This window comes from Exophiala bonariae (assembly GCF_035927105.1).
Source record: "Exophiala bonariae strain CCFEE 5792 chromosome Unknown scaffold_9, whole genome shotgun sequence".
NCBI lineage: Eukaryota > Fungi > Ascomycota > Eurotiomycetes > Chaetothyriales > Herpotrichiellaceae > Exophiala > Exophiala bonariae.
The window spans coordinates 870,064-889,908 of NW_027042484.1; the positions used below are offsets into that span (position 1 = coordinate 870,064).

At 49.5% G+C, this 19,845-nt stretch overlaps 11 protein-coding genes across 11 annotated transcripts; 5 read left to right on the top strand and 6 right to left on the bottom strand.

The window, feature by feature from the left end:
* Positions 1–636: 636 nt before the first annotated feature.
* LTR84_013133 (uncharacterized protein) lies at positions 637–1,201 on the top strand (the record flags this gene model as incomplete). The annotated part of the gene is made up of 2 exons (XM_064856638.1): positions 637–1,029; positions 1,091–1,201. 2 exons carry the CDS (start codon positions 637–639, stop codon positions 1,199–1,201), a joined length of 504 nt encoding a protein of 167 aa, XP_064707814.1.
* A 434-nt stretch (positions 1,202–1,635) lies between these two features.
* On the top strand, positions 1,636–2,930 carry LTR84_013134 (uncharacterized protein; the record flags this gene model as incomplete). The annotated part of the gene is made up of 7 exons (XM_064856639.1): positions 1,636–1,714; positions 1,762–1,878; positions 1,928–2,209; positions 2,256–2,485; positions 2,541–2,623; positions 2,798–2,824; positions 2,873–2,930. 7 exons carry the CDS (start codon positions 1,636–1,638, stop codon positions 2,928–2,930), a joined length of 876 nt encoding a protein of 291 aa, XP_064707815.1.
* A 1,584-nt stretch (positions 2,931–4,514) lies between these two features.
* Positions 4,515–6,435, bottom strand: LTR84_013135 (uncharacterized protein; the record flags this gene model as incomplete). Its single annotated transcript, XM_064856640.1, has 2 exons — positions 4,515–4,597; positions 4,662–6,435. The coding sequence occupies 2 exons, from the start codon at positions 6,433–6,435 to the stop codon at positions 4,515–4,517; spliced, it is 1,857 nt and encodes a 618-aa protein (XP_064707816.1).
* A 535-nt stretch (positions 6,436–6,970) lies between these two features.
* Positions 6,971–7,837, bottom strand: LTR84_013136 (uncharacterized protein; the record flags this gene model as incomplete). Its single annotated transcript, XM_064856641.1, has 1 exon — positions 6,971–7,837. The coding sequence occupies one exon, from the start codon at positions 7,835–7,837 to the stop codon at positions 6,971–6,973; it is 867 nt and encodes a 288-aa protein (XP_064707817.1).
* Positions 7,838–8,399: 562 nt separating this feature from the next.
* Positions 8,400–9,480, bottom strand: LTR84_013137 (uncharacterized protein; the record flags this gene model as incomplete). The annotated part of the gene is made up of 2 exons (XM_064856642.1): positions 8,400–9,331; positions 9,384–9,480. The coding sequence occupies 2 exons, from the start codon at positions 9,478–9,480 to the stop codon at positions 8,400–8,402; spliced, it is 1,029 nt and encodes a 342-aa protein (XP_064707818.1).
* Positions 9,481–9,980: 500 nt separating this feature from the next.
* Positions 9,981–11,534, bottom strand: LTR84_013138 (uncharacterized protein; the record flags this gene model as incomplete). Its single annotated transcript, XM_064856643.1, has 10 exons — positions 9,981–10,047; positions 10,093–10,708; positions 10,759–10,784; positions 10,837–10,877; positions 10,931–11,003; positions 11,056–11,097; positions 11,141–11,167; positions 11,221–11,277; positions 11,331–11,374; positions 11,436–11,534. The coding sequence occupies 10 exons, from the start codon at positions 11,532–11,534 to the stop codon at positions 9,981–9,983; spliced, it is 1,092 nt and encodes a 363-aa protein (XP_064707819.1).
* Positions 11,535–12,497: 963 nt separating this feature from the next.
* LTR84_013139 (uncharacterized protein) lies at positions 12,498–13,262 on the top strand (the record flags this gene model as incomplete). Its single annotated transcript, XM_064856644.1, has 2 exons — positions 12,498–13,013; positions 13,071–13,262. 2 exons carry the CDS (start codon positions 12,498–12,500, stop codon positions 13,260–13,262), a joined length of 708 nt encoding a protein of 235 aa, XP_064707820.1.
* Positions 13,263–13,579: 317 nt separating this feature from the next.
* LTR84_013140 (uncharacterized protein) lies at positions 13,580–14,422 on the bottom strand (the record flags this gene model as incomplete). Its single annotated transcript, XM_064856645.1, has 2 exons — positions 13,580–13,893; positions 13,957–14,422. 2 exons carry the CDS (start codon positions 14,420–14,422, stop codon positions 13,580–13,582), a joined length of 780 nt encoding a protein of 259 aa, XP_064707821.1.
* A 931-nt stretch (positions 14,423–15,353) lies between these two features.
* Positions 15,354–15,839, bottom strand: LTR84_013141 (uncharacterized protein; the record flags this gene model as incomplete). The annotated part of the gene is made up of 1 exon (XM_064856646.1): positions 15,354–15,839. The coding sequence occupies one exon, from the start codon at positions 15,837–15,839 to the stop codon at positions 15,354–15,356; it is 486 nt and encodes a 161-aa protein (XP_064707822.1).
* A 747-nt stretch (positions 15,840–16,586) lies between these two features.
* Positions 16,587–17,528, top strand: LTR84_013142 (uncharacterized protein; the record flags this gene model as incomplete). The annotated part of the gene is made up of 1 exon (XM_064856647.1): positions 16,587–17,528. One exon carries the CDS (start codon positions 16,587–16,589, stop codon positions 17,526–17,528), a length of 942 nt encoding a protein of 313 aa, XP_064707823.1.
* Positions 17,529–18,684: 1,156 nt separating this feature from the next.
* Positions 18,685–19,683, top strand: LTR84_013143 (uncharacterized protein; the record flags this gene model as incomplete). Its single annotated transcript, XM_064856648.1, has 1 exon — positions 18,685–19,683. The coding sequence occupies one exon, from the start codon at positions 18,685–18,687 to the stop codon at positions 19,681–19,683; it is 999 nt and encodes a 332-aa protein (XP_064707824.1).
* Positions 19,684–19,845: the final 162 nt, after the last annotated feature.

Here is a 19,845-nt window from a genome sequence, read left to right on the forward strand (position 1 = left end):
GAATATGATCGATCTGTTTTCAAAAAACCCTAGTTGACGTACCACTGCCGGTCGCTCTCAAACGACGTCTCCGCCCTTGTCAGATTTGGTGAAAGCTGGTTGACTCACCATGGCTTGTCACTTTCAAACAACGCTCACACCCTTGCCATCGCGAGCGAATTGTGATTGAGGTCGCTGTTGGTACAAAGTGACCCTTTATGGTGATTCACTATTGCAGCACGCATGAAACGGGGCGTTCGCGCCATATTCATCGCAATTCAGATGCAAGTGAGACTGCCTGCGTGACAAGACTTCTTGTTGACTCGGTGTCGTCCGTTCGCTGCTGGGCATCATCTTGAAAAGGACTATCACGTTGTATTCATTAGCAGTGAGTTACTGTTGAGGTCGTTGTAGCTGCTTTGGCGCGTTTGATGTCCCACTGCCACCGTCAAAACACCGTCTGCATGATAGTCATGACGAACGAATATTCACAAGGTCACCGCCGTGACATCGTCGGCTCCTCTATATAAAAGTTTCCCTTTATGTTGTGTATTTCCTGTGGATTCCAACACCTCAGCCTTGTCACGTAGTAGAAACAACTGACTTACCTCGAGGTCTCAAGAAACTCAATACTCAGGTACATTCAACTATATGCAGATGGACCAACGCTCCATCAAAGTTCCAGCAGACACCGGCGGCAAAGGTTCCCCCCACAATTCTCAAGATCACCCGGAACAAGAGAATGTGGATTTGATGACTGGCAATACTAATACCTACAATGGCGCGAAGAACTTCAGAGCAGCGCATAATTTCCTTGATGGATGCTGCCCCAGCACTCTCAGTGGCGGCAACCCTCGACAACTAGGGAACAGATCTGTGTCTGAGCAAGCAGGACAGCAAGGGAACAGAAACGACCAAACTGGAGCCACTGGGCACGAAACCAATAGTGCTAGCACCGAGAGGACAAATGATGACGGACGCCGCAACGACGGACAAACCAGTGCCTGGACGAGCAGAGGAAATCAGCATATGGAGAGTCAGCAGGAAGGGGTAAGTACAGTACTGTTGTGGCACTTTCCTACAATATCTTTCTCTGACCTCTGATTCATAGAGCCACGTAAATGTCAATTCTCTGGTGGGAAGGCTTACAGACCGGCCACAAGCTCGACACAACGACGACAGAGGCCACAACCTGAGCAGGCCAAAACGGGCGACAGGTTGACTGCCAACGTCTACTAGGAATTCGGAACTCACAGAGCCCTCAGACGTATGAATTGGTGTGTCTCATCTTGGATATGGACGAAAAAGTTCCGGGTTGCATCAGAGTCCTTTTTGGTGTTGAAGAAAGGTCTGGAGTTGATGACACTCCACGGGTTGCGGCACAGCACTTATTACAGGTCAGATCAGGCTCGGTGCTCGAGATTCCTGGTGGGTGTTACACTTCAGACAACCCTTGTAATTGGCATGGCACTTAGACAGCATGACAAAAGATGTCGTGTACAGTGGCTGAATGATAATTTTGACGCCCTGCATCGCGCATGTGTGACTTGATTCTGCTGTAGAAAAGGATGCCCCAGGACTTTTCTGTTTCAACTAGACCATGAAGAAATTTTGCAATTAAGAATGTGAGAAACAGTTTTTGAAAATGAGAGAAACATGACCTATACGCCACAAGATCTGGACCTGGAAAGCGGTGGGTGTTCGACTGATCACTCTGTCAAGACGGCAACGACGAGTAAGTAGGCCAATCTCAATGGTGCTCGTGGTAACAAGTCAGATCAGGTGAAGCACGTCATCTGCCGGCTCCATTACAACAGCTGTGGTCACGGCTCGTTCCCCTGTTTATGAGGAAGGAAAGCCACCAGAAGAGACCTGGGGAGATTTTCAAGGTTCGCAAGAGTAAGGATGAATTGACATATGAGAACGTCCTCAAGCTGAGAATAGAAAGTCAAGGACGAGCCACATGGATGGCCAAAACTGTCTGCCGTCATTGACAGTGACACAAATTTCATGATCTACCGCAGATTCGGGTGGACGCGGACAAGACTTCTGACCTATCACCAAGACGTGGTGCGAGAGATGGAAGACATGCTAGGAAAACTAGATCGGAATGACTTTGCGGACGAAAGATACAACGGAGCTATATGCTGGCGAGCAGGAGATGATGCAAGAGACCCATCCCCGAGGAAAGCATTGTTAGAAAACCTCACCAAACATCTTCAGATCTATGGTAAGTGTTCTGATTCGCAAGAATCTATTCTGACCATATCTCGCAGACGATTTGCTTCTTCGATCACACAAGATATACCTTTTGGATTCTCCCTCGGCCCACAATCGTGAAAGTGTCGCTAACGCCATCTTCAACGACGCTCAATTTGCTGAGGAAGATGCAAGCTACATAGAACAAGTGGACGACCTTGTTACCTTCTGTGCAGAGAAAGAAGCCACCTGGGTACATCGAATCGCACAGTTTTTCTTTAAAGAGACAGGTAGAAGACTTCCAAGGGTATATCCACGGCTTTTCACCTAACTGTTTGCTGAGATCACTGATTAACAGTTAGTATCTTTTCCGCAGCAAGATACACACCATGAAGACGGAGGGCGTCCTGGAAACCGACCTCATAGACCTGTTCTCGAAGACAGCGTTCAACAAGTTGATTGACTACTTGTTTACGGTCATATTGATGGTGATGTTGATGGTCCCCATTTATGTTCTCTATTCCATCCGACATATGAACGGTTATGTCCAGAACACGGCAGCGTTAAGCTTCACTTTCGCTTTCGCTTTGCTCTGCGCAAGCGCCACTCATGCTAAAAGGCATGAAGTCTTTGCAGCAACAGCAGGGTATGTCTATGAGAGTGTAAGCAAACACGAACTAACAGTTCCTACCAGATACTGTGCAGTCCTTGTGGTCTTCACAGCCCAGAATACGGCCGAAAATAATCACTGATATTATACCCAGCTCTCAGTCTTGTATGATGAGTCTCCGGGCAGTTGTTGAGCAGCTTTTCTGAGTCTTGCGTGTAGTGATAATTCAATTCCATTCCATACCCAGGTATTGAAGAACGCCTTGATGGGTAGGATCCCGTCAGTATCACCATATGCTGTAACCAGTTCGCATTTTCTGATCACAAAAGTTACAGTAGGCGCACACATACACATATCAGAATGAGTGTGAATGGATAACAAGATACGGAGGGCTGTGTCCAGAAACGGGCGCACTAGAATGACAGCAAATACACAAGCTAAGCCTGCCATGATTGTAATGAAGACTGGGCAAATTAAGGCGCAGGTGCCTGCTGGTGATCTCCCATGTTTTCTGCGGCCACGCATGAGATGGCAATCGACAGGCTAGCCTTGTTACACAGGCCGTTCAGCTCGGTGAATCTGGATGCTCTTGATGTCTCAGATCATGGTTGTACTGAAATACATGCGAGTCTCGAGACACAGGCGGATTGCTACAAGGATCATTCATTCGAGAAGATCCAATTAGGCAGATTGTCAGAATTGGTGTGACTAGCTGTATGATGCTTGCTCGGGATGACATTTTACAGGTATCCCACTCTCAAGGGTACAAAATATGTTGACCTCCAACCACTAGTCACACTTGTGTCTTATGAAATCATTTCTGGTTTGAACTATGCCGGAAAGCGACAAGGATACCCAGTCTGGAGGAAGTACTCCGAGCGAAATGGGGCGTAAGAGCTTTCTCTGTGCGCACCTTAGAGAGCGCTTCATAGTATGGTTCGCAAGTAGTACGGCTCCGCGCTGATAAGGATGGTTCTCTGGAAGACAAAAAAACAGTACGCGGACACGAAACTGTAATCGAGTAAGGACTAAAATACTTCTACTGGAAGCTTAAAGATGTAACAACAAATAGTAAGAAACGCCTTTAGACTGGCCATCAACCACCGCATTTATGGGCAGCAGTTCTACCTTCTACATCGCCCGTTGCTCAGGCTTTCTTCGTACTGGTCGCTCTTCTCTTATTAACGGCCAATGAGGTGGACTTATATGGAGTGATCGCGGTAATAGCAGCGTGAGCAAGAGTTCCCAATGCCGCCGGCTTATCGCGCTTACGATTGGAAAGATACTGCGGTTTCTAAAATAGATAATAGTAGAGACTTAGAGACCTAGCATGGGAGAAGCCGATTAGTTGCATACAAGGCTCGGAAGAAAGGAATAAACTAGTTAGCGGTTTTCGGGAGAACTGGCTAGCACTGTCTTTATATAAACCGCTAATACTATTATAAAGTAGTTAAACGAACCTTATATAGGATGCGAAGCTATCACCCCTACCTGGCCACTATTGAAGCTTTCAAAGCGGAAATAAGAAACTAAATAGTAGTTGACCGCGCCTTCGATGAAACCACTGTGAAGCTCTTGTCTTAGACTTTTTATCTAGGACGTTAATTGCATTACGTCTTAGATAGAAATATACCAGTAGCCGCGAGGATACTTTAACGACTCCAAGCAAGGCTCGTTGGCTGTTGGCATCAATTTTTCAGACTGTGCAAACGTTGAGACCACTGCATTATACAATATTGAAGTACTCCTCCGTTAGATTTCCGTCTCTTAGCTCATTGATAATCTCCCCCTCCATGATATCTTGAACATCTAGACATGACCAGTAAGTTACCAGGGGTAAATCAAGTTTGGGGAGCTGGCATCAAACACTTACAAACTTCTCCAATAAGGACATATCTGTCCACATTGAGATCATCCAAGCCCGGACACCTCCGGATTACGAATGGAACTTTCCCTCCAGAAAATACGACGATTAAATCCCCGATTCTAGACCCTGGTGGTGTCCGTCCAATGAAGCCAGAACTTGTAACAAAGACCTGTCCAGTGACCAGAGAATCATTAATCAGGGAATACAGTGCATCTAGCCAGTCAGTCTGCGAAATATGGGTTTCTCCCTCGCCAGGGATGTGCAGAAAGTGGTCTGGGAAGGCTTTGTCGTTGGTAAACTCCTGTTTTGCGCCTTTCGTATTGCGACCAAGGACAAATACGCTTCTGAAAGCTTGCTTTAGGGTAGCTTCGTCTCGATATCTCTGGCGAACTGCATCGTGACGGCTACACATGCCCCATCCCCGAAAATCTAGATTCGGCAATTCTACATCTGAGATATCCGCGATGGTGTCGACACATATTCCCCGAATTAGCATTCGACCTTCCTCCTTGTAGAATTGGACGTCAGGTATCGAATCGCCTGCAGCTCGGAAATAGCACGCCTCACGAAAGCCTGAAACGAGAGATCCTCGTTCTCCACTTGCGGACGCAACACTCCAGTCGGTGCTCCAGGATGGAGAGGTCTTTTCTGCGGCTTCCATTGCCTCCTTGATGTCGTCTGGGACCGGTGGAAGGTCTCTGCCTTGTGCTGCGTAAGCTTCATGTACAAGCCTAACATGTGTTCGGCCGCTAATGAGCGCAAAGATTGCGTCCGACATCCCAGAGCTGTCGTTGTACGTCCCACATGCGCTGAGAATGTCGAGGTTACGCTCTTCGCGGATGACGTGCTCGACGACGTCCCCAAAGACCTCTGCCTTTGATTTCGTGTAGTCCACAACCAGACCAGAGTTCTTCACAACTCCAAGGATACCAAAAATGTGGTCTCGCGGGTCTGTCGCTTTACGTTGTCTGCTCAAGTAGAGCCAGTCTGAGGTCTTCCACTGTTTCCCGTTCTCTTGACCAATGTATGCTCGAGCTAGTGCCCTTGGGTTGAGGGGCGATTCGGACAGTAGTTTTCGCCCGATGCCCGACATTGCAACACTGTATCGAAAGTCAAGGTAAGAAAGCAACTGAGCCAGAACCCGCCATGAGCCAATGTCAGTCCCACAGAGCAGCGAAACCCGGCTCGACAATATTACTTCCTGCATGATCCATAATCTGGACCAGTAAGGCCGCGCAAGAAATGCTGTCAGCGCTACCCAGTGATTCTCCGAGTCCGGACTTCCAAGGAAGGCTTTGAAAGTTTCGTTTGCAGACTCGGTGCCATCACGGCTACTATATCGTTCAAGGAGGTCGAATACCAACTCACTGTCGTCTGAGTGGCTTCCCAGGCATGACAGAACAACTTGAGCTTGACTGTAGATTGACCTCATGAGCCTTACCTGGCCTCCCCTCTCCAGCTTGTCCTCTTGATTGATACACAACGCATCCACCCAAAGCGCTATTTCCACGGCGGAGGTCTCAGAATACCTAGCCAATTGCAGTATCTGGAAGAGATTTGGTCTGATCTCTACACGGACTCCACCCAAAAGGACCGATCGCATCGTCTCAGCTTCACCCCAGACATACGAGATCGCCATGAATTCAACATTCTCTTCAAGCTTGTGATGCTCAAGGCGACATTCAATTTCAGAATCTGGGTCGGGGCTCGAAAATAGGTATAAAATTCGAATCTCACCATCTTTCGAGTTCAATGCTTGGTAAGGGTATTTCGACCCCATTAGGAAGATTGATTGCAGATTGTCACCTCAGCCTGATGCTGGGAATCCGCGGAACCCTGGATATCAGTCAATATCTGTTTCGAAAGTACTGAAGATTTAAGTGCTTCGACTAATTGATTGGATACACTCGTAAGGGAAAGTGTGTTAGCTTTCGAAAGGAATTGATGTTGATATTAGAGATGCCAGCTCGTTTGGTTCAGCTCTTGAGGTTGACACCGTATAGAAGTCTTGGTATTTTGAGTAGCGTCCTACAGACCAATAGGCCGACTCTCCAAGGTTCACTTACAGCGGGCGTCCATACGCGTCCTCTACTAGTTACTTTTCTACCTCGTCCAGGTAAATTGTAATATGAGTGGAGTTTCTTTAAATGGTAAACATAGCTGGCCCACCCGCCCTGAGGACTTTCAGAAGATTATCCAAAAGATGACACAGGGTTTGAGGAACCAGATTGCTTAGGGGCTCACTTCACCAACGTTGGGGTTCGGGAGCGCGCCATACATAGCTTCAGGCGGCACCGCCACAAGATGAAGCCTGCCTAGTCATGACTAACAGTCGGATCCCACGCACAAGGCGCATACGAATCCGGAAACTCCAGACTCTTCATATCCTCCGCATCCAGCTCGAAGTCATAAATATCGGCGTTCTGATCGATCCTCGTCGCTGTCACGCTCTTCGGCAACGGTACATAGCCCTTCTGCAGACTCCAGCGTAGCAGAATCTGGGCCCACGTCTTGCCATGCTTCTTGCCCAAAGTCTGCAGAACCTCCTCGTCGGCCCGCTGGCCACGCACGACGGGGCAATACGCCTCGACGGCGACGTTGCGCTTCTGGGACCACTGCACGATGTCGTCGCGGGGCAGCCACGGGTGGATCTCCCACTGGCCGACGTCGATGCTGCTGCCGTCGCCCGACTCCTTGATGTAGGCCTCGAGCTCGTCGAGATGGTGCACGCCGTAGTTGGAGACGCCGATGGAGCGGATGCGCCCGGCCTTCTGCGCCTCGACCAGCGCCTTCCACGCGCCCAGCCGCCCTTCCTTGCCGCCGTACGGCGAGTGGATCAGATACAGGTCGATGTAGCCCAGGCCCGTCTCGGCGAACGAGGCCTCGATCGCCTGCTTGGCGTTTTCGTACCCCATCGCTTTCGGCGGTACTTTGCTCGTGAAGAAGATGTCAGAGCGCTGGAGCCCGGACTTGGTCATGGCGCTTGAGCATGGCTCTTCATTGCGGTATGCGCGCGCCGAGTCGATGTGGCGATATCCGGCTTTGAGCGCGTGCAGCGTCACTTCCTCGCACACTTCGGCGGGCGTTTGGTACACGCCATAGCCGAGGATGGGGATGCTGTGGCCAGAGTTTAGTTTGTAGCTGCTTTTGATGTCGAAATTGGTGAGTCCTTGGAATGCCATGGTTCCGTGTTGTTGCGGGTTGTTGAACGCTATGCTCCGGTGGGATGTGAGTTGCTTGATAACGGAGATTATGGGTTTTCGTAATCCTCGACACTGCATGTCACTTCCAGAGTATAGTGAGGTCCAAGTCCTGAGGTTCAATCGATATTGGGGTCTCAAGGCTTTACTTATATCATTACTCTTAAAGCCGAGCTCGGGAGTTCGGGCGGGTCGATACTTATCGCCGCCAAGGTATGACTTCATAGGAGAACTTGAAGGAGATCGAATTGAAGCATAATGAATTGAAGTTCGTCGATCCTACGAATTTCATCGGCGTTTCATTTAACCAGAAGGATTCGCGCGGATTAGGGAGGTAGTGAGATACGAAGTTAAGGCAGGTAAGGGTGGTATTGTAAATGTGATACAAATACATGAAAGTATGGAAACCTCAGGAACGGGTATTGTGCAATTGTACGCCCAGTCTCTCCCCGACAATTGCTGCCTTGTTGCGGCTTGCAAACCCCTTGATATACAGAATATGGATGGCTGACAGGTAAACGGCCGACGAAGGTACAATGATTAATCATCTCCTTGATGGAGAGCTATCTCGCCATTCTTCATCGCTGTTCAACACCTTCTTTCCGGGGTCATCCAGGATTGGAGCGTCGTCATCCTCGTCTGATGCAAAAGTGTCCTCATCCAAGATGGGATCACTTTCTAGACTGTCAGCCTTTTGAACCGGTCTCTTTACACGATCATGTGCTTGCAGAGTATCGTCCGCAGATATCGAAATGCCGCGAGGACCCCATCGATTGACCTTCGGTGCCGGGGTATGTCCGTTAGGCTCCACATTCCCAGACTCGGGGTCGGCCTGATCGTCTGATGTCTGTCGGGTGTGTTGAATGACCCTATTGACGAGCCAGCCCTTTCTCAGATCATCTGCATCAACGACACCACCACCTCTCAACTTGACGCGTTGTCTGGTCCAATATACCCATGCGAAATCAACATAGAACGCAGTCTGAATGATGCCAAAGATGACCGAGATCGGATCGGGCTTCGAGGGTGTGAACAATCGATAGATCCAGTTGAGAAGATAAAACGCCCGATAGGAACCTAGGGTGACGAGGTAGAAGGAATCGATGACGGTGGGTACGGTGGTTTGCCGGAGGAGGATCAGCTGGGGGAGGACGCATACAGACTCCAGGATGATGGAGAAGGTCCAGAGGACTTCAAAGAAAGTGAAGTTGTCCCAGCGAATGAAGATCAAGGCGACGATCGGGGCCAGAACAAGAGCTGCTCCAGCTAGGTATGCACCCCATCTCCAAGCCTTTTCTCGTTCACGGGTTCTTGCGTAGACTCTAGTCATCAATAGGATGATATAGATGGAACTCCATATGTAGAAGTTCTTGAGGATGAAGTTCCACCATGACGTTGCTGGGTTCGTCCAGAATAGATCGAGATATCTCGTAAGGAAAACGGCAATATAGAGGAGTTGGGTCAAGAGGGAGACACCTGCGATGAGTTAGCCTGGGATGACTCAGTCGAAAATGGCTGAGGGACTTACCCTCGGCGCTCTTATTGGAGTGAATGGCATAGATGAGGATGCATTTGGAGGCAGTATGGGATACGTCGCCCAGAATACGGAAAACGTTCATCGACATGTTCACGGTTGTTCAGGAGGCATCCCTCAGGGCTAACTAGTCGACCTCCAGGCGGACACGAGTTTGGACGAAGATGACAATGCTTGGCGATGTAGATTCCGTTGATAGAGTAGACTGGAAGTCTTGCAACGGATGAGCGATGAGAACAATGGCCACGTCGCGGCCAAATTGAAGGTAGCCTGGTGCGGAGTGAGCACATGGAATGGATAAGACAAAGTTGCGCAGCCTGCGACCTGAACTGCCTCAGCGAGGCCCAGGATCAGGCTTCTAGATTGGGTTAGTTCTGGGCACGACGCAACATCTACTTCCGGTTAGCGCCATCATCTCCGATTTTACGCGACGCGCTGGGCACCTCCCCAAGGCGTCTTCAACTGGAAACCCGTGTATCGATATCATTCTGAGTGTCGCTCATTATCATTATCAGTGATGGAATTGTTTCGTGTAGTTAACAAGTTACCAAGAAATGCTCCCCGGGCTTTTCCCCCGTAAAAATGCTTAAATCAATAAGTCAACACAAATTGCAGTCCGCGATCATTCAGGTTTGCGACCCCATACTCGTCGTCTACCCTATGGTTAGATGTTGTCGATTCAAGACCGTCGCGGTGGACTTACGTATAATGCCATATATGCAATCTGGGCTGCTTCAACTCCTCCCTCACCTTGGCTACATAGACTCTGACCTCATCAGCTGTCCATGGTTCTGGCGAGCCCCAGTTCGTCAGGAGGAACATGGCCCATCCTTCCAAACCCGCTGTCCACTGGACAAAATTGATTCGTCCAGCGTCTTTGAGCACCTTGTTCTTCGGCCATCCTCCAATCGGGCACTTGTAAAGATGTTCTTGAACATCAACAAATCCAGCCTCTTCAATCTTGGCCTTCATCGTGAGTTGTGTATCCAGAGGCCGGCCGGCTCTCTCTGAGCAGCCCAAAAAGTTATTGCCCCATTCGGCGATCAGTGTGTCTGGTCGAAGACTGTTGTCGTCCGCCATGACTCGGACATCAAGCTCCACCTGCTCTATCCAACCTCCTGGCTTGAGATTATCGTATGCTTTCCGATAAACATCTCTCCACTCATTATCGGTGAAAGCGCCCAGCATTAGTCGCATATGGATAAGGTCAAAGTTTTCTCGGAATGTCCAGTCTTCCAAAACATCATCCACTTGAAGATGGCAGTTAGGCGGCATCCAAGTTACAGGTGGTGGCGATAGATCCACACCGTACACCACGGCTTGGGCAATGTTAGCACAACCGGTGGAAGAGTCGATCATCAAGCCATACCTTCAGGGTATTTATCCGCAACATCGCTAATTGAGGACTGTCAGACCGAGGCAGATGTTTTGATTAATGTGGACTTACACGGCCCATGTACCGGGACCTGTACCTATGTCTAGAATGTTCTGGAGCATCATCAGCCGTTATTTGCCAACGACGACCGTGGCCCAAGACCGACCTGAGGTTCCACGACTGGAGAACGAAAAAGTGGCTCTGGTTGGTTGCTATCCAAAGTTAACAAGTTGTAATGCCTGTCAATGCTGTTAGAGACGAGATGTTTCATCTGAGAAAGTCGATCTCTACCCAGCATCCATAGACTCGAATTGCGATTCGTCAGAGGGTCCCCTGGTTGGTTAGCCAACAATCATAATTTGAGGATATCTCCTACCAGTAATCACTTCTGAGGCTCGAATATCTGCAGTATCTTAGTCGGGACCCTCTAGCAACGGAGGGTACTGGCCCACGTACTTTCTACCATTCATAATGTGACCTCTTATTAGGGAGGAAGCGAGTGATGTCGTTTCGCTGGGAATGTGAGCAAGGCATCTGATGAATTGTTCGAACAGGGGTTCACGGACGAAAAGTTATCACCATCTGCGAACGCGGAATCGCCATCATCATCCTGACGTCCAAAGTCAGTTCGAGCCAAGATCTATTGAGGATGACGGCAATCGAAGACGCACGACATCAATGTTTGGCTGGCCTCCATCCTGCGCTAGTGAAGGTGGCGTGGTGGCATCTGCTACTGCTGCTGGACTAGCAGATTTGCGTGGGGACGACATGTTAACTCAACCTGACCGTTAACAGTTCAGCTTCTGTCCTATCAGAACAGACGAATACAAGCATCGTACAAGGGTGAGGCGACGAGGGAAGAGACAAATGGAGACAGCATGCCACAGTGTCCGTCGCCCTGGATGTATTTCGAGAGCAACTCGGAGATTTGGATGGCGGAGTTGACGACGTGGGTTTCGAGAGCGGTCTTCGGTCTTCCGCTTGATAGGCCGAGGAAACGATTGGGTCGGCACGCGTTTGAAGGTCGAGGAAGAAGCTGTAGAGTGCTTAAGTAATTGTTTCTATAACATCAGCGAGCGGGGTCCTATTGACCTCCTGTCTCGTTCGTATCTCGAAGATTCGTGAAAATTGCAGACACGTTTTATCCAAAATTTCGAGGTACAAATAAGTCGGGGTCGGTAGTTACCAATATACGGCCAACCAAAGACGGGAGGTGTCAGACAGGTGACAGCAGGGCTCCTGACGGGATCCTACTTTGTATTAGACTGGTAGGACTCCACTACCAAGTAGTATCAGATCATCACTGGACAGGTTGGGATGGATGATACGTGAGCGTTAGTGGAGAGGTGTGTTTCTTGTAGACCGAACGAGTTTAGCCAAGTGGGAAAATTCAGGAAAACTCTTTCCAAGAGGGTCGCGCCGAGTTCCGCGCAGAGTTAACGCACATTTGGAGGACACTAAAAGGATAGTGCCCACCGATAGTGAGCTGGCAACTTGCGAAGTACGTAGTCTGATCATCTCAAGTAACTAGAACTGGAAGAGGGGGACGGTAAATGGCAAGACTCACTCATTCCAAGATGCCCCGCAGTCATTATCATCATTGGAACAGATATCTTTCCAGGAGGGTACCATTTTCTTGATTGCCTGTTCTCAAAGGAACTTCCTTCCCTAGGTACTTAGTATCTCATCAACCAACTTTCAGCGTTGACTATATACTGCAGCCGAACTCAGAAATGTCTGCAGGTGAAGCACTGCCCACCAGGGTGCTTGCGGGTGTGACTGTGCCGGATACGCCCCTCATCACCAAGGCCATAGACTTTGCAAGGGAGTACTCTTCCGACGACACCTTCAACCACATCATCCGGTCTTTCCTCTTTGGCTTTATCATCGCAGACAAGGTCATCGGCGAGCGTGATCGAGAAGCACACGCCGTCGCCGCATTGTTGCATGATCTCGGGTTTCCCATCGGCCATCCACCGCATTCGGACATCATCAGCGCCGACAAACGGTTCGAGGTCGATGGTGCGAATGCTGCTCGTGGCTTCCTGAGGCGGGAAGCTCCAGATTGGGATAAGCATCGCTTGCAATTGGTCTGGGATGCTATTGCGTTGCATACGATCGGAAGCATCGTCTTTGAAAAGGAACCTGAAGTTCAAGCCACCAGCTACGGCATCTGGGCGGATTTCCAGGGACCAGATCGAATCCAGGGAAACCCGTTGTCGTGGGATGAGTATAATGCTGTTGTCAAGGTTTGTCGTTACTAGTCACGATGACATCTCAGGTCTTTGCTGACATACAGCCGCTAGGAATACCCAAGATTGGGTTTGTTGAAGGGATTGAAAGATAATATGCTGCATCTTTGCAAGACCAAGCCTCAAACAACCTACGATAGCACGGTCGGCGAATGGGGGGACAGATACCTAGCACCCGAGGAGTATAGCAGGAAAGGCAAGCTGACACAGGATCTACTGGAAACCTGCGATCTTGATGATTTGTGATTTCATTCGGGTTGATCACCCAACCCTGTGGATTCTGTTGCTAGAAAGGCCTGAGACCACTGGCAAGCAATGATCTAGCGCCAAGATCGAAGAGCTCTACAAAGAGACGAGACGAGGAGGATCTTATTAGCGTACGAATCATTCATGATAGAGTGCGCAAGCCTGACCCAATTGCTGTCTCAGCCATGCATGCCCCAATCTGCTACCAAAATGCCACTTCCTTTGACCTGTGGTTTTGTCCGGTCGTACTCCCAACACCATTTTGATTGGCTGATCACAAACTCACCTGCAGCCTTGATTGCTCGAGTATTCAAGTCCTAGAAAAGACTGGTGAAGCCTTTGTCGGCGGTGACACAGGTCCCACTTAGAGCCATGGAATCGTCTGAGGCAAGGAAGACAACCAATCTTGCAGCTTCTTCGAGAGGCACGATCGAAGCTTTGGCGGCAACGAAGCATGCCATGGCTGCCTCTTGGCCTGCCTGATTGATGCCTTGAGCAAAAGCGGTGGTAATGTTGGTTTGCATTCCACCTGGCATGATCAAGTTACATCTGATGCCTTTGTCGCGATAAAATGCGGCCGTATTCTTGCTCAGTCCAAGAAGTCCGTGCTTACTTGCTGTGTATGCTGCGCCTGTATGACATGCCGATCATTAGTTCTGGACTTAGGGGCCCGGGATCAGTGGCAGAGGCTTACCTGCAGAGAAACCGGTCTGCGAACTGAGAGAACCAATATTCACAATGGCAGCATTTGTTGCCGCCCGTGCTAGGAAATGCCGCACGGCGAGTTTGGACAACAAGTATGGGGCCGTCAAGTTTACCGCAATGACCTTGGCCCATAGATCCTGCTCCAAGTCACCGACGGGGTCGAAACGATCCATGAGGCCCGCATTGTTGATGAGAACGTCAAGCTGTCCATATGTCTGAACGATCTTTTCAAACATTGCTTCAACAGACTCTGTGTTTGTAATGTCACATTGAATGGTCAGAAGCGTCCCTTTGTCCGAGAATTCTTTTGAAGTGGCATCCAAGAGGTCTTGATTGATGTCACAAATCACGACTTTGGCGCCGTTTGCGAGCAACTGCTTAGATATTTCCTTCCCTAAACCTCCACCCCCTCCTGTGACGAGACAAATTTTGCCCGTAACCCCTTGGCTTGACATTTTGTTGACCCAGGGAGAAAGGAATATCTTTGCTGGCTCAAACAATAGGGTAGAACAACCATGGAAAAGTATTGTTTGATACTGTAGGTGAACTTTTTTTTTATACCACACTACTTCCTGCTGGGGTAGTACAAAAGTATGAATCTTTATGAATGGTTCGAACCGGCTCAGGAGTGATCCGAACAAGGGTCACCCCGCTTCCCCTGCTTTCAAACCTAATTGAATTATTACCAGCTATACGAAGAACCGTGGGTACCTCGTACCTGTGTACTCTGCGATCCATATATCGATCCAAGCACAAACAGGATGCCTGACTAACGATCAGCGGTGATATAAACCGAAAGCTAGAGATTCACCAAGACAGACTTCTCCGCCATCCCAGCCACTCATCAGCACGATATCTTGCCACAACCCTGGTTGTCGGCCGGCTTACTTCCATTTGGTCGTTATTTTCTGCCGCCGATATTGGAATCTTACCAAGATGGGACTCGGGAGGCCTGGAAGCGCCAAGACAGCAATTACTGTTTCACTGCAGAGTCTCGGGAACTATGGTCCATCACCCGAGTGAGGCGATTTTGGAGTGGGCCTAAGGATAGATAGAGATACCCCATACCGAGGTACGCGCTTGTGAGTAGATTTGATGAAAGTGCTCTGTATTGGAGAATACTTTGCTGGACGATTGTGACAGTCATGTCGGATCTCGCGGTAAGATCGGTTGGTGTGGAACCGGCACATAGCCATTCCCCCCCGCGGAACTTTTATGCCATATCCCTGAGAACACTCAGCCTCGCGTGTACTCTAGATCTTGCCTGTAGAATGCTCGACACCTGTGTCGTGCGCCATCGCCATGCATGAATGAAGAATATCGTAAAGTCTTAAAGTCGTGAAGGTTTTTGCGTTTGGAAGATATAGTGATGAGAAGCCTGCTATTTCAGGTGCCTTTGCCCAACATGACCACATCCCCATATTCCTTGAGACTGAAATCCCGATCTACCACAATCTCCCAAGTACGCTGCATCTCTTCCTGAGCCTTCTTGTTCTTCCAACCCCAGCCTGGTCGTTCTTCACGCTCGCCAAGAGCACCTGCAGCTGACAATGCGGCGGTATCATCTGTGCGGGTCTCTGATGCTAGTGCTGAGTCCGTAGCTGCACCTTTCGCGGCACTTCGGGTGACTGAGGTGTTTGCTTGTTGGCCGGCACCATTTGGGACGGCTTGTGGCACACTTTCTTCGGAGCGAGGTTGAGAACGCGGAGGAGACAGTTCGCCTGGAGCCGCGGCATTGAGATGGTCATTTACTGGAGTGAGGGCACGGGCGCTGGCACGGGAATCGGGGAACAAGTTATCGTCATCGAATGCATCTGCAGCTGCGGATGGCGTGGAGCTGGTGGATGTGGTCATTGTTTCGTCCAGATCCATGGTTTTTGGAGATTTATGTAGCGACACGCTTGGTCAGGAAATATTGATGAATGCGGGAGTAGCGTCCGCAGTCTTGATGTGAGGTTGAAGAGCGAAGGAAGAATGGCCAAAGATGCTCCGTAGCAATGGGACGACAATGCTGGTTAGTTGGAGCCTTGCAGCTCGGGGGCGGACAAAGGTGTCGCCGGCCTCACCCCGCACCACTTTCCATTCACATCAACATGACTTCCCAAGACACCTTCCAAACAAGCCAGCTGTATAATTACTGTAAGGCAACTCGAGGTCACCGTAAGTCAGGAGGATTGGGTAATGTCTACGCGCTGAATGCCAATCTCGGACTGCGTCCTTTCAACTGCATCATCGCTGTTGTGATATGAGCGCACTCCTAGATCTGCATCTGTATCTGTGCCTTCTCCAACCACGCGTCCCAGAGGGCAGGAGCAGACAGTAACAAAGAGCAATCATCTACCATGAGGACCCCAGATCTTTTCATCCTCGGATCGCTCATGAGAGCCATCAAATCGTGAATGTCTCTTGGAGTACGACTTGAGACATTATCAGATGCGAGTCTGCCTATTAGGCTTTTGCACCAAAGTCTTCGCCCCTGGCTGCCTATTTCCCTCAGATCCTAGCGCCATTTGAGACACTAACTCGTTCACGTGAAATACATAACCTCCGCACTGCTCGAATTGATAACATTCACAAACATACCACATTCAGTACAAGTCGGTGGACACGTCTAGTACAATGCATACTCCCAACAGAAGGAGAAATGGTGCAGATGCACGACCACGTCAAAGCGTCTTGTCGTTCTCAGCGGATGGCCGGTTGAGTGCGAGGCTTCCCACCACGCCAAACCCACGCGATCGAGATGAGCTCGTGAGAGTATCCAAGGAAACTCTGTCCGTCCTGCCTGGTCTGCTACTCACAAGGCCAGATGCACCTCCAGACGGTCACTTGTGCGATCAAATACCACCACTTGACCAGAACTTCTGTCCCAAACTTCCCAAGACGAGAGTGCGTGTTGTCAACATGGATTCCATCGATGTCGCAGTCGAACTCGCCAAAAGTAGAGCATCCCGCAGACCAGTGTGTGTGCTCAACATGGCCAATGCTATTCATGCTGGCGGCGGTTTCCGGACTGGAGCACTAGCTCAAGAAGAGGCACTCTGCTATCGATCTTCTCTTTATTTCACCCTCAAATTACGCCACTATCCGATTCCCGAAAAGGCAGCCATCTACTCTCCAACAGTCCTTGTGATTAGGGACAACCTCACAAGAGGTCACGACATGCTGGATTGTCGCGACCCTCGCCAACTGCCAGTCCTTGCCATCGTCAGCGCCGCGGCCATTTTCCGACCCTTGATCAACCGTGTTCTCGCAAATCCCGGTGAAGAGAACAGTGAAATGTATGCAGACGCCGACGATCGTTTGTTGATGGCAGAGAAAATGCGGGTTGTTTTGCGCACGGCCATCAGAAACAGGCATCGGCAGATCGTTCTGGGCGCTCTGGGATGTGGTGCATTTCAGAATCCACCCAGGGAGGTTTCTCAACTATGGGCGACCGTGCTCCAGGAGCCTGAATTTTCTGGTGGTTGGTGGGAAGATGTCATTTTTGCGGTGCTGAGCGATCAGCAGAATCGGAACTTCTGGTGGTTTGAACATACACTAGATGGACTGATGGTATGAGAGGAACAGGGCAGATTTCGTGGCGACTGTTTCGAGTCTATGACTCATGGGAACGTGTGTATATAAGTGGGTGTCACTCAGCAGGAGGAGTTCGGTCGTGCTGGGACTTCTCAGAATGCAGCTCTGTAAAGCTTGCTTCACGAAGACCTGGAGGAGGTTCCTTTCTGGGGGACCACCCAGGGCCTAGAAATGCCATGGGCAAAATGATAAACGCAGATAGGATCATTGCATCGTGGAATGCTTCTTTGAACAACTTTTTCATTTTGAAGTTTCCAAGAACTCATAAGTAACTCTTCTGCGTAGGATGATTGATTTCGCACAGATGAGGCGACTTGACTCTACTCAGGATGCTCAGAGGGGTGGTCGGGCAAGTATGTATGACCTCACCATTTTGATATTGTACTTTAGGTTTTTGATATCTTGATATCCTCTGGGGAGAAAATCATCGAGCAATCATCGCGTAGTGGGGAAGCCATGGATTATGGGCCTTATCTTTCAGGTTTTGCGTAGGGTTCCGGTTCAGCCAGACATGCACCCGTCTGCTACTGAGGATCTTGTGCTACATTTCATAGGAATAGTGGTGGTTTGGAAAGCTTCTTGCCCATGCTTCAATGGATAAACAAATATGATGACCTAAGCCACAGGCAAATCGCGACAGGGTTATGCCACGCTAATAGTGTCAAAGTGCCCCTTACCGTCGATTAACTAGGGCTTCACCCCTCCTGGCTCCAGGCCTGGTATTTTGGCGGGGGAGGCGGGGCTGGAGTTCATCCGACGGGCAATCGGCATCAGTAGAATTCTGCCCCGGAGTCGGGCTCCTTTCAAAAGCGGGCGGTGTTTGCTCGTTCATGCACCTTGCATTTGACTGTTGACACCAAAATGCCTGCATTCTGATCTCACCGTGCGCCGTCGGCCACTCTCAACTTTCAAGATGAGCCTTCAGGCAACTGCTCATGCCACATGTGAGTGTACAATGCCATCTCGAATCAGGAATGCAAGTGTATATATCCTGAGAGCATACGCAGAGGTAGGTTTGTTTTTCATATCCTCAGTTCAAACGCTTTCCATCCAAACACGATTAGCACTACTGACGACAAATAAATCATAATTACACCTGCAACACACGTGGCATCTACTATACTTGACTTGACAAGCTATGCCTGTCGAGGTTAGAAAAGTACTCATCCCGTCTTTCGGCGGACCTCAGAAAATACAGATTGTGAACTCAACATTACCGGACCCGGCACCAAATCATGTTCAGGTCAAGGTCCTCTATAGCGGCTTCTCTGGAGCCGATATCAACATGAGAATCGGAGTGTATCCATTGCAAAGGAAGGCTCCTCTGACTCCGGGATATTGCTTCGTCGGAACGGTCCACGCATTGGGACCACAGAGCACCAGATTCGCTGTGGGGGATCTAGTGGCATGCTTGTCTATCTATGATGCCGAAGCAACTTACTCGAATCAATTAGAAAAGCACCTCATCCCGGTGCCTAAAGGACTAGATCCGAAGATCGCCACGACGCTGATCCTGGATTGGAACACGGCGTATGGTATGCTCAAGGGCACTGATTGGAAGGGAAAGAAGGTGTTTGTTCACGGCATGAGCGGCGCAGTCGGCTATGCACTGATGACGCTGTGTCTTCTAGAAGGCGCTCAAGTATATGGAACAGCCTCGGCCCGCAATCACCAAACCATTCGAGATCTAGGAGCCACTCCCTTTGTCTACACTGACAAGTTGTGGATAACTTATATGAAACAAATTGGTGGTGCCCAGGGCGTCTTTGATGCACTCGGGTTTGAAAGCTGGGATGAATCCTACGATATCTTGAGTCCCAGTGGCGGTACTTTATACGGTTACGGAGGCAACCTGGGGACATTGAAGGGAGAAAAACCGAGGTCTGTCATCTGGCCAACCCTGAAGCTGTTGGGTCGCAATTTGATGTTTTGGTCTCGAAAATCGACCAAGTTTTGGTGGATCGACAGAGACTGGTCTTTGTTCTTGCCGAATACCCAGGAAGTCTTTGCACTCGCCTTACAGGATAAGCTAAAGATTTCGATTAAGAGAGTATTTGAACTCGACGACGTGGCCACGGCTCACCGAGAATGGACGAGTCTCACCGGAATGGGATCTGTCCTGGTGCATGTTTCATAGCAAGGAACGAATGGACTTTCTGCTGTAACAATACATTGGCGATGTTATATGGATATTTATTACTTGTTATACAATATGGAATGATGATCGTTATGATGATCAGCTCGATGATCTTCCGGATACCTTTCCTATCCTGTCAATAAGAGAGAAGATGGGATAGGT